The sequence below is a fragment of the Lampris incognitus genome, chromosome 15 (genome assembly GCF_029633865.1).
Source record: "Lampris incognitus isolate fLamInc1 chromosome 15, fLamInc1.hap2, whole genome shotgun sequence".
NCBI classification, from domain to species: Eukaryota; Metazoa; Chordata; class Actinopteri; order Lampriformes; family Lampridae; genus Lampris; species Lampris incognitus.
Genome location: NC_079225.1, coordinates 46349144 through 46362483, shown reverse-complemented (window position 1 = coordinate 46362483; position 13340 = coordinate 46349144). Strand labels below are relative to the sequence as shown.

At 46.1% G+C, this 13340-nt stretch overlaps 1 protein-coding gene across 3 annotated transcripts in view; it reads right to left on the bottom strand.

Moving 5' to 3' along the window:
• Positions 1–13340, bottom strand: part of myo6a (myosin VIa) — a 190685-nt gene that overhangs the window by 91422 nt on the left and 85923 nt on the right. For all 3 annotated transcript variants that reach the window (XM_056295131.1, XM_056295132.1, XM_056295133.1), the window contains exon 13: positions 1274–1431. In XM_056295131.1, coding sequence (XP_056151106.1) covers positions 1274–1431 — 158 coding nt within the window. The remainder of the gene's footprint in view (positions 1–1273; positions 1432–13340) is intronic.

Here is a 13340-nt window from a genome sequence, read left to right as displayed (position 1 = left end):
ACAAAGGCAATGTCACTCTGTAAGTGAGGTCCTGTCCTTCTGTTGTGTTTTGTTTGTATGAATGCAGTGTTCCTTACAGAGGACATGTGCTGCAGGCAGAGAACCCATATTTCTTCACCCAGGACTCTATCAGCTGTCAGTACTACATGTGGTGCTAGTAAATTAGTGAGTGAGTGCACTTAGTGGATAAGAGTGTAAGCCAGGTATCGAACATGTAAATGTGTGTCAGAACACACTGTGCTGCTCCCTCACCGATGCCACCACGACTAATTTTAGTTCTTTTAATGCACTCCTAACTGAAGTGATTCTGACAATAATGGACTCCAATTACAGGTGGAGGCCATTACATTACAATCTTTGGTAGTCAAATTGTGAGCTTTTCAAGACTTGCATAGAAAAAAGAGGAAAATTCCATGACCATGCATCTTTATTCAACTGGTCAATGCAATTTTTGTTTGTTGATTTTGTATTCAGTCATTTCTGCCTTCCAGGAAATGGAAATTAATCAGTAGAATTATCCAATAAAATTAAAAATGAAACAGAATACACAAATAGAACAGAACAGAATGGATAGGGAACACAGACTACATACAGAATACAACAGGATGGCATTACTCCATAAAAACACAATAGCCGTTATAGATCACGGTTCAAATCTTACCTGTTTAGGTGGGATGAAATAATTTTCCTCAATAAACAGCCAAATAGAAAAGTTACAGAACATGTGTCTTGTTATTGGAAGCAGCCATGGGATAATAAGCCCACTGTAAAGCCCACTGAGGCAAATTTGTGATATTGGGCTATACAAATAAAATTGATTTGATTTGATTTGATTAATGAACTGTGATGTGAATGTAATGAAGCCTGTTTCATATGGTTCTCATGTGATTAGAAGCTGCTTTTGCATCTTGATGTTGAGTCTTAATCAGATCGGTAGCACAGATCGTTGAAGAAAATGGTTCAAAGAGCATCAAAATATTGAGGGAAAAAAAATCTTTAAATGTTCCTCAGAAGGTTTGAGGCTCGGTTGTAGAGGAACTGCTGATGGGTGGATAAAGGGCAATGTAAACAGGTTCTTCAAACTGCCCTAGACAAGAGACTGTCGTTGACATTTCTTTTTTTGTGTTGCACAGCGGGGAGACTGTTTAACCGTTTAAAACCAGCTAACGGAGAAGCAACTGTTTTGCCACATGATTTCACTTACAGTTCACATCACATTAAGACGTCACCACAGTGAGACATCACAGGGAACAGACACAGGAGGAATACCAACCAAAGCCAGCGATGTCCAGGACGCCAATGAAGTTGGAGGAGGAGTCGAAGGGGAAGCACTGGTTAACACGCGTCACCACATGGTCAAAGAGGCGGCTGTACACGGCCTTCGCCAAGGCGTCTCGTGCGTGGTTTGCCTGCTCCACTTTCAGAGGAACTCTGGGAAACAGAATGAGAGATGAGATGTCAATCACAAGGCGTCACACCGACACTGTGTTGTCTTTGACAGGTTGTTTCGGAAGCCAAAGACGTCATCTGACGTTTGATGTTACCCTTGAGAAGTCTGAGATATGTATCTGTTCAAAACTGTCTCACAAAGCTAACCAAACTGAGCTAAATCAAACCAACAGAGACATCTTGTTAGCCGATTATCATTAGCTTAATACATTAAGCTAATGATGGTCAGCTTAACTGCTTGAAGGTCATGTTTTAAAAGTGAGTAAAAGAATTCATCATAAAAATGCAACGACCATCCTTATCCAGGATGGTGATGAGTCTGCATATAGACGGGCGGTTGATCAGCTGGCTCTCTGGTGCGGCCCTAACAACCTGGAGCTAAACACGCTCAAAACTGTGGAGATGACAGTGGACTTCAGGAGGAGCCTCCCAACGCTGCCCCCCTGCCCCCCTCACCACACTCAACAGCACGGTGTCTATGGTGAAAACCTACAGGTTTCTGGGTTCCATAACCTCCCAGGACCTAAGGTGGACATCCAACATAGACACAATCACCAAAGAGGTCCAGCAGAGGATGCACTTTCTCCACCAGCTCAAGAAATTCAACCTGCCTCAGGAACCGCGGATTCAGTTCTACACTGCAATAATCCATTCCGTTGCCTACCAACACAGGGATCTCCGGTTCGAATCCCCGTGTTACATAAATAAATGGCCACCAGCGAACTCTGTGGTGGCGTCGTAACTGCATGCCTGTGTGCAGCAACAGCAGCAGAGTAAAAAGCGACCTGACGGTGGCAGCGAGATGAAACGCACCACTTAAATCAACGGCGGACTCCAAGTTTCTCAACAAGCGTAAACGTTGGGCTCGGTTTCACACACCAATCCGGTGCATTGAAGGGCAGGACGGGAATAAGGCCAATTCATACATTTGGTCTGCATGATTTAGATGATGTCACCTGCCCGTGTACGTGAGGGTCCACGCGGAGCTCTATGCAGACATCTGCACACAGCCCAATTAAATCATGATGAGAGAGCAACTTTACACCATTAAGACACTTAGAAAACTCAGGTTCATCTGTCTCATCCAAGCATCAGATGACACAAGTCAAGGTGTCACAAGTTCCCCTTTAATGTGATAAATCACAAACTTAACTTCCATCTGGACTCCCTCAAGCACAAGTGTGCTCTCTTTTGCCCCTACTGGTTCCTTTGTATATCTGTGGAATCACTTTGTGACGAAATGGCTTGTCTGGCTGAAGCTGCCCGTCTCCACACAAAGTTAGTCTGTCCAAAACGGAGTGACGTAGATTCGGTGGGACCAACTGTCTGCAACCACACGTCAGGCCTTGAAAAACCTGACCTGTCACCTCGACAACACCCTCTGGCACGGTCTTATGGCCGCCGCATCTGGCGCCTCTCCATGTTTAATTCATATTAACACCCCCTCCAGGTCAAGAGCAGGTTTTAATACCATGGCTGCGCCCTCTCATCTGAAAACCAAGAGGTCCTGAATGCCAAGGCAGCATAATGGCAGAACACTAATCGTACAAGCAGCCTGCTATGTATTCCCCCGTGAAGCTGCCTGTCTCTCTCTCAAGCTTGCTCTGTGATTTTCCGGAGGGCTGGCCGCCGAGCGGCGGCGGTGGGGTGGGGGGTTTAATTACAGATGAAGCTTTTACAGATGCTCCACATTTTAGTCCAGCATGCTGGCTGAACTAATAGCACCATTTGAACCCGTCCCAAAACAGGCGCTGTTAGGGTGTGAAAAACAAATCCATATTTTTCGGTCTATTCAACCACAGTAATGCAAGCTGCAGGTTATTATCTGGTAACATGTTGAGCGATACAAGTGGGTTGCATCACAAAATACAGCTCAGTTCAAATGTCTGATGCACGACATTAGACAAAGAATGGTTTATAGGGGGCGTCCGGATGGCGTGGCGGTCTATTCTGTTGACTACCAACACAGGGATTGCCGGTTCGAATCCCAGTCTTCCCTCCAGCTTGGTCGGGCGTCCCTACAGACACAATTGACCGTGTCTGCGGGTGGGAAGCTGGATGTGGGTATGTGTCTTGGTTGCTGCACTAGCGCCTCCTCTGGTCAGTCAGGGTGCCAGTTCGGGGGGGGGGGGGAAGATAGCGTGATCCTCCCACACAATACGTCCCCCTGGTGAAACTCCTCACTGTCAGGTAAAAAGAAGCGGCTGGTGACTCCACATGCATGGGAGGAGGAGGCATGTGGTAGTCTGTAGCCCTCCCTGGATCAGAGACTGGGACGGCTCGGAAGAGTGGGGTAATTGGCCAAATAAAATTGGGGAAAAAAAAGGTGGAAAATTCAAAAGAAAAGAAAAATGTGAGTTGGACCGAACGCTTCGGACTGAACGCTTCCTTCACGACTCCCCCCAGCTGACCTCCTCATGAGGGCTCAGCGTGACTGACGGCTCGTGACTCTGTCTGGCTCTCTTTCCTGCTCAGTTTTACTCTTGCTCTTACTTATACCCTTTTCCCACTGGCCAAAAACCCCACTAATGTCCGCCTCTGGTCAGTGTAAAAAGGCGGATGTTAGCGGGTTTTTTGGCCAGTTACTCGGTGTAGTTCAATTCAGTTCAGTTCCGTCGTCCTGATTCTCTGAACACACACATCCAGTCTCTCCCACAGGCAGTCAGAGCCCCACCCCCCCCTCCACACACACACACACACACACACATGCACACACTCACCTTACATAGCCTGTGTATAACTAATCGACTTTGCAGGCTGTGAATCTCTCCTGCCGCCTCATTGAAAGTCAGTCAAGGTTTCCACTTTGCCGTTTGCCATCGCTAATTGCGAGATAACTAAATGAGCCCCGGAGACAAATGGCAACCTGGCCAGGGTTTTGTGTGTGTGTGCGCGTGTGTGTGACTAAGTACGTCTCTTAGGAATGTGACACATAACAACTCTCTAACAAATATCTTTCGCGTGGCCTCGCATGTGACAGTCTGTGCAGCGTTATTTTCATCATCATCAGTGGTCACTCGGGGTCGAGTACAACTGTCCTCCTTCTAGGTCCTTGTGGGTGTCCTTGCAGGAGGATGCCTGCGGCTGTCAGCTTTTTATGTGGAGATAGCGAAATTCTTGGGTTCTGGCTCTCTGCCTTAACGCAAGGACACAACATCTCAACAAAAAAACCAGACTATGTACACAATGAATTAATAAACTATTACACAACATACAGTACACAACAGCAACAACGTAAGGTGCATATGGGTGTGTCAGCTGTTCAGCAGCCTGACTGTCTGTGGACAGAAACTCTTACTGAGACGGGTGGTGTGTGATGTGATGCTCCGGTAGTGTTTTTTTAGATGGAAGGAGGAGAACAGGACATGAGCGGGGTGGCTGGTGTCCTTCATGAAGGTTTGGGCTTTCCTTTTGCTGAAAGGGGTGTAGATATTATGAAGTTGTAGTAGTTCCGTGCCAATGATTTCTGCTGCTGTCTTTACAGTCCTTTCCAGAGGTCTGCAGTCCTGAGCTGTCAGGTTGTCAAACCACACTGTGATACAGCCCGTCAACACACTCTCCGTGGTACTGAGATAAAAGTTCATAAGAGTTTTGGTATTCATACTAAAACTCTTGAGACACCTCAGAAAATAGTCTCTGCTGTGCCCTCTTCAGGATGCAGCTGGTGTGGAGAGACCGTGTGAGGGTGTCTGTGATGTGTAAACCAAGAAATCTAAAACTGTCCACAACTTCCAACAGATGAGCCGTTGACGGAAAAGGAAGGTGAATTCCTCTGATCTTTCTGAAGTTAACAATGATTTCTTTTGTCTTACTGACATTTACAGACAGGTTGTTATCATGGCACCACATGGTTAAAGCTTCCACTTCCCTCCTACAGGCCCTCTCATCACTGTCGCTTATTAGTCCAATCCACTGTGGTGTCACCTGCAAATTAAATGATGCTGATGTTGTCATAATTGGCAACACAGTCAAGTGTAAACAGACTGTACAATAGGGGATCGAGACAGCATCCCTGAGGTGTGCCAGTCCTAAGAACTAATGTGGATTAGTATGTTTCACCTATTCTCACAGTCTGGGGCCTGCCTACCCGGTTACCTAGACCAAGACCTCTGAGTTTCAGCACCAGCTCGGACGGTACAATTGTATTAAAAGCAGAGCTGTAATCAATACACAACATTCTGACAGAAGTATTTTTCTTTCTAGGTGTACTAAAGCAGTATGCCGAGCAAGTGAGATAGCATCTACAGATCTGATGGAACAGCAGGCAAACTCTAAAGGGGCAAGGGCACAGGGATGTCACATTTAATATATGATATAACCAATCTTTCCAGACACTTCATAATAACAGAAGTCAAAGCAACAGGTCGGTAATCATTAAGGCAAGAGACGGGTGTTTTCTTAGGTACAGGCACAACGGTGGTTTTCTTACAACACAGTGGAACCACACACAATGACAGGGACAGGTTAAAGATGTCAGTAAAAACCTCAGATAGCTGAGTGTAACTTGTCTTGACAGCATGGGGAGGGATGCCGTCTGGGTCAGCAGCTTTGCAAGCCTTAATCCTTTTGAAACTCACATCAGCCTCTGTCACCTGTAGATAAACTTCATTGGGTGGGCACTGTGCCGCTGTCACCGGGTACAAGTTGTGAGCTTCAAAGCAGGCATAGAAGTTGTTGAGCTCATCCGGGAGAGAGGCAGAGGTGTTGATATTCACACTGGGTTTAGATTTATAGTTTGTAATCGCCTGCAGCCCCCTCCACATGTGCCGTGAGTCACAGCCCCTGTAGTCATTTTCCACTTTGTACCTATATTGCCTTTTAGTGGCTTTGATGACTCTCCTTTAATCATACCTGGACTTTTTTTTTGTAGAATTCCTTGTCCACTGATTTAACAGCAGTGGTATGCTCCCCAAACCTCAGGCAAATGTCGCTGTTAATCCAAGGCTTCTGGTTGGGGTAGGAGCGAATACTCTGTACTGGGATACAGTTATCCAAACAGAATCTAACATAACCAGTGACCCATTCAGCATACTTATCCAGGCTTAAGGCTGAATCCTTAAAAGGTGACCAGTCTGTTGATTCAAAACATCCCTGAATTTTGGATTCGTATTCTGTAGTCCAGCACTGTACTGTCCTCATAGTGGGATGCACACACTTCACTTTCTGCTTGCAGGCAGGAAGCAAGAACACTGACAGGTGGTCGGATTTCCCAAAGTGAGGTGATGTGATAGACCTATAAGTTGCCTTGATCGTGGTGTAAAAGTGGTTGAGAGGCTACAGTGGTTAAAGTCCTCCGCCAGAATTTAAATTTCCTCAGGGTGCAAGTTCTCCTGCCTGCTAATGGCTCCATACAGTTCGTCCAGCGCCGCTGCAACAGTAGCTTGCGGCGGTATGTAGACAGCATTTAACAACATGCAGGGGAATTCCCTTGGGAGACAGAATGGTCTGCATCTTGTTGTTCATTGTTCCAACACTGCAGATCAGGACGGACAGACTATTTCCACATCAGTGCACCATGACTTGTTAAAGGAGCATACACCACCTGCCTTTACCTTGCCAGTAGTTGTAATTGAATGGACCATGCGGTGCACAGAAAAACCCTCCGGTTGTATGGCCCTATCAGGTGTATTAGGGTCCAGCTAAGTCTCTGTAAAGCAAAACACAGTATACTGGAAATCAGTGCTGGGTAGGATGCCATCATAACCTCAGCAGGGCGCCATCTTGTTTAGCTTGCCTCTGGCAGCACTGTCTGCGGCCATTACTCCATAGTGGTACTTGACCTGTCACCCTCATCAACACCCCCTTGCGTGTTCTTATGGCCGCCGCATCTGGTGCTGCTCCATGTTTAATTCATACTAACACCCCCTCCAGGTCAAGAGCACAGTTGCAGTAGGTTTTAATACCATGGCTGCGCCCTCTCATCTGAAAACCTAGAGGTCCTGAATGCCAAGGCGGCATAATGGCAGAACACTAATCGTACAAGCAACCTGCTATGTATTCCCTGTGAAGCTGCCTGTCTCTCAAGCTTGCTCTGTGATTTTCCGGAGGGCTGGCAGCCGGGTGGTGGTGGGGGGTTTAATTACAGATGAAGCTTTTACAAATGCTCCACATTTTAGTCCAGCATGCTGGCTGAACTAATAGCACCATTTGAACCCATCCCAAAACAGGCGCTGTTAGGGTGTGAAAAACAAATCCATATTTTTCGGTCTATTCAACCACAGTAACACAAGCTGCAAGTTATTATCTGGTAACCAGCGGTTTGCATCACAAAATACGAGCTCAGTTCAAACGTCTGATGCATGACATTAGACAAAGAATGGTTTACAGGGGGTGTCCGGGTGGCACAGCGGTGTATTCCGTTGACTACCAACATGGGGATCGCCGGTTCGAATCCCCATATTACCTCCGGCTTGGTCGGGCGTCCCTACAGACACAATTGGCCGTGTCTGCAGGTGGGAAGCCGGATGTGGGTATGTGTCCTGGCCACTGCACTAGCGCCTCCTCTGGTCGGTCGGGGCGCCTGTTCAGAGGGGGGGGGGAACTGGGGGGAATAGCATGATCCTCCCACACGCTACGTCCCCCTGGTGAAACTCCTCACTGTCAGGTGAAAAGAAGCGGCTGGCGACTCCACATGTATCGGAGGAGGCATGTGGTAGTCTGCAGAGGGGGTGGAGCAGTGACTGGGGTGGCACGGAAGAGTGGGGTAATTGGCCAAGTACAATTGAGGAGAAAAAGGAGAATTTTTTTTTTAAATCCAAAAGATATCCAATTACGAAAAAAAAGAAAAAAAAGAAAATAAATATGCTTTTTTCCCTCTTTCTGCAAACAAAATGTGTTTACTGTGGACATCCCACGACCAGCCTGGCCCCTCGCTGCAACCCACTTATGGGCCCCAACCTACAGTTTGGAAACCACTGCCATAAAGCATAATGGACTTAGGAGGGTGTATAAAGTATTTTACCAGTTAAGAATCTTTTTCCAGACTTACATGACTGACAAAACCTCAACAAGATAAAACTAAATAAAAATGTTTAGACCAACAAACACGGCAGCAATGTCCAAACAACCTGAGCAGCAAGAGAACAGCAGCTTTATTTACTGCACTTTGCAGTGTGGGTGCACTATGACACACCATCTGTAATTACAATCCTTACGGTACTGTATACTTACATTACCTTGCCATTAGTTTGGACTAGGGGTAATATGATGTGTGTGTTAGGAATGCAACGCCGTGCCGAGAGCTCGTCCTCTTCCCACACATCTCCATCTCGCCCTCGCCCTCTAAGATGAGAGTGCAAATGACAGACAGGAAGGTGTGGAGAGAAACTTGACTGCAGCAGACAAATAAAAGACTGGTTCTCAGTTTCTCTCTCCTGTCTCGTTCTCTCGCTCGCGCTCAGCAATTCAAAGTGGGGACATAAACATTAGCGTAGGAGGTAATTGCAGTGAGTGGCTTAACATTCAGCTGCCGAGCTCTGGACCCACACCGCCGGCACAACACTCACCTGCATTAAGACTGAATTTAGACGGGAATTGTCTGTCTGTCTGGCTCACCTGCATTAAGACTGAATTTAGACGGGAATTGTCTGTCTGTCTGCCTCACCTGCATTAAGACAGAATTTAGACGGGAATTGTCTGTCTGTCTGCCTCACCTGCATTAAGACTGAATTTAGACAGGAACTGTCTGTCTGTCTGTCTCACCTGCATTAAGACTGAATTTAGACAGAAACTGTCTGTCTGTCTCACCTGCATTAAGACTGAATTTAGACAGAAACTGTCTGTCTGTCTGTCTGTCTGTCTGTCTGTCCGTCTGTCTGTCTGGCTGGCTCATCTGCATTAAGACTGAATTTAGAAGGAAACTGCCTGTCTGTCTGTCTGGCTGGTTGGCTGGCTCATCTGCATTAAGACTGCATTTAGACATAAACTGTCTGTCTGTCTCACCTGCATTAAGACTGAATTTAGACAGAAACTGTCTGTCTGTCTGTCTGTCTGGCTGGCTGGCTGGCTGGCTGGCTGTCTGTCTGTCTGTCTCGCCTGCATTAAGACTGAATTTAGATGGGAACTGTCTGTCTATCTGTGTGTATTTTTTATCTGTCTGTCTTTTTCTGTCCTTCTGTTTGTCTGGCTGACTGTCAGTGTGTGTAGCTGTCTGGCTGTGTGTCAGTGTGTCCATCTGCCTCTCTGTCTGTCTGTCTGTCTGAGTGTTTGTATGTATATGAGTGCCTCCAGGATTTTGTGATGTTGCGATTGCAGCAATTAATGTAAATTCAGCAAATCCCCGTGAAGTCTGCGCAACCTTGCAATTTTGTCCAATCACCGCAACTTTTCCGCAAATTTGACCAATCATCGTAGTTTCCTGCGAGTTTCACCAATCACAGCAGTCCCCCGCGCAAACCGTTCAGCCACACGTCACCAAACTCACTTCCTTGTTTCTGGTTGTGAAGATGTAGACAAGTGCACCACCAGCGTCTCACATTTACCAACTGAAATTACTGCCAATGACCATGCAAGGCAACTCCCTGATGTTCTGCACGAAAGCGGAGTAAACTGTTTTGCACCACGTGCAACGTTCTGGTGAAACACAAACGAAAATCATCAATTGACAATCACTTTTCTACCGCAAAACACACCCGGAGAATGGCTGAAATGCATGGACAACAGACAAGGCAAATCACCATGACAGAAGCTGCTGCATCCGCATCTGTTGCCAGCACGGAAAGACTCATGGTGAGTTAGAGTCAGTATGCATGGTTAGTGGTGAGTTAGATTCAGTATGCATGGTTAGTGGTGAGTTAGAGTCAGTATGCATGCATGGTTAGTGGTGAGCTAGATTCAGTATGCATGGTTAGTGGTGAGTTAGAGTCAGTATGCATGGTTAGTGGTGAGCTAGAGTCAGTATGCATGGTTAGTGGTGAGTAAGAGTCAGCATGGTTAGTGGTGAGTTAGAGTCAGTATGCATGGTTAGTGGTGAGTTAGATTCAGTATGCATGGTTAGTGGTGAGTTAGTGTCAGTATGCATGGTTAGTGGTGAGTTAGAGTCAGTATGCATGGTTAGTGGTGAGTTAGAGTCAGTATGCATGGTTAGTGGTGAGTTAGATTCAGTATGCATGGTTAGTGGTGAGTTAGAGTCACAATGCATGCATGGTTAGTGGTGAGCTAGATTCAGTATGCATGGTTAGTGGTGAGTTAGAGTCAGTATGCATGGTTAGTGGTGAGCTAGAGTCAGTATGCATGGTTAGTGGTGAGTAAGAGTCAGCATGGTTAGTGGTGAGTTAGAGTCAGTATGCATGGTTAGTGGTGAGTTAGATTCAGTATGCATGGTTAGTGGTGAATAAGAGTCAGCATGGTTAGTGGTGAGTTAGAGTCAGTATGCATGGTTAGTGGTGAGTTAGAGTCAGTCTGCATGGTTAGTGGTGAGTTAGATTCAGTATGCATGGTTAGTGGTGCTTAAGAGTCAGTATACATGGTTAGTGGTGAGTTAGACTCAGTATGCATGGTTAGTGGTGAGTTAGAGTCAGTCTGCATGGTTAGTGGTGAGTTAGATTCAGTATGCAGGGTTAGTGGTGAGTTAGAGTCAGTATGCATGGTTAGTGGTGAGTTAGAGTCAGTCTGCATGGTTAGTGGTGAGTTAGATTCAGTATGCATGGTTAGTGGTGAGTTAAGAGTTAGCATGCATGGTTAGTGGTGAGGGTCTGTGCACTTTAACTTTTAAGCCTGTTTGCTGCTTTGTGGAATATTTATTTATTCATTTTCTGTTTATTATTTTTATTGATCCCCGTGGGGCAATTCTTTCTCTGCATTTAACCCATCCTAACTGTGTAGCTAGGAGCAGTGGGCAGCACCCGAGGGACCAACTCCAGTTGGTCTTGCCATGCCTCGGTCAGGGACACAGACAGAAGTATTAACCCTAACGTGCATGTATTTTTGATGGGGGGGGGGGACTGGAGCACCCAGAGAAAACCCACCACAAACATGGGGAGAACATGCAAACTCCACACTGAGGACGACCTGGGATGACCCCAAGGTTGGACAACCCCGGGGTTCAAACTCAGGACCTTCCTTGCTGTGAGGCGACAGCGCTAACCACTGCGCCACCATGCCGCCCCCGAGGTGCACTTCTTCATAAAAAGTAAAGCATATCTTGTTAGAATTTTTGCAACCCTGGGCCTTTTTTGGTAAGGTTACTTATAACACTCAGAACAGTACGGTTTTATTCTCACTGGAACAAGTTGCCTTCGATTTTTAATGAATTGTACACCCAAAAAAAAAAAAAACGCAACTATTTTTGCAATTTTCATTTGTTCTTGCAATTTCACTGCAAAAAAAACACAAAAAAACATTGCAACATGCATTGCAATTTTTTAGAAAAGCTGCCATGAAATCAGGCATTTTAGGCCACAACAGTCCCCCAAAAAAAAGCCCGTGAAATCCTGGAGGGACTGGTATATGTATGTTGATATTTATATATGTATATCTATATTTAGGGTATATGTATGTTTGTAAGGCGTCTGTATGACTATGTTAGTCTTTGTTTGCCTGTGTGTTTGTCTGTGTGAGTGTGTCAGCTTGCCAACCCATCCACTGTTAACATGAAAACATGTTAATCATCTTAACATGTCGTATAGTCTCTGCAGGCTACTGAGTGGAACTGAGCATGCTCAGTACGCCGTGTGTGTGAGCATGCTCAGTACGGCGTGTGTGTGAGCATGCTCAGTACGGCGTGTGTGTACAAGAGGAAAACGATGTAGAGCAGCACAAGGCCAGAAGAGAACAGAGCGGATGATAAAAGAAGTGACAGAAGAGCAGAGGAAAGAAAAGAGAGAAAAAGGGGTGAGAAGAAAAGTGAAGAAGAGAGCCAAACAACATTGAAAAGAATACAAGGGAGCACAAAAGAATAGAAATAATTTAAAATACTAAAAGCGTCGCGGCGGGTTCTCTGGGTTTTACATAACAGAATGAATTCATAATGAGAACGAGGAGCCGTGGTTCAGAGCCGGATCACACGGAACCCATTCCCCAAGTGAAGACTCTATGAAAGAACACACCTGCGGTTAATCCTTAAATCACTCATTCTTAAGTATGCCAGTACAACACACAACATACACCTGTCCCACACACACACACACACACACACATCTTTCACCTTGCGGCCAATGACAGGCGTTTCCCAGGATGCTAGTCCCGGCTACACTGGGTTGAGATTGGTTGGCGCGAGTTTCCATCTCTACCAGAAAGTTCCAGTAAATGTGGCTCGTTTCCAGACTAACCGCTCCGATCAAGCGGCTCCAGATGGCTCGACAGATCACCCTTAAATTCACATTGGACTGTTGGCAAAACTATCTGCATTGACTTGCTGTTTAAAGTACCATGTCTCTCAGGATGAAAAAAACAACCAACCAGATGCTCCGTGTGTGTGTGTGTGTGGGTGTGTGTGTGTTTTATTCAAACCCCGGTTGGGGTAAGTATCCAGTAAGAGTCTGTGGCTTAGACTCCTAATGCTACACAACCCAGCTACCGAAGAGTAACACGAATAGAGTCATACTGGCTCGCTGCTGGGTCACGCCAGGTGTTGGGGAACCAGGTCAACCTGATCAGAAATGGGCTACTGGAACAAGACATTCATGGACAAGGGCTGAGAACCTGGAACTGATGGAATGCTACTGTAACAGCAGACCCCTGTAGAGGAACTATATGAAGCACATGTGGGAACTGTGAACCAGAAGGAGACCTACTTCCACACTGACTCAGAAGCAGCTACTGGCTCAATGCTCAAAAATCAATAGAAGGAAGCTACTGTTACAACTTGAGATGGAGTTGACCCTGGCTACTGCCCTGTCCCACCATTCATCTGTCACATCACGTTCTAGCTCCTGTTCCCAACTACCCCTAAC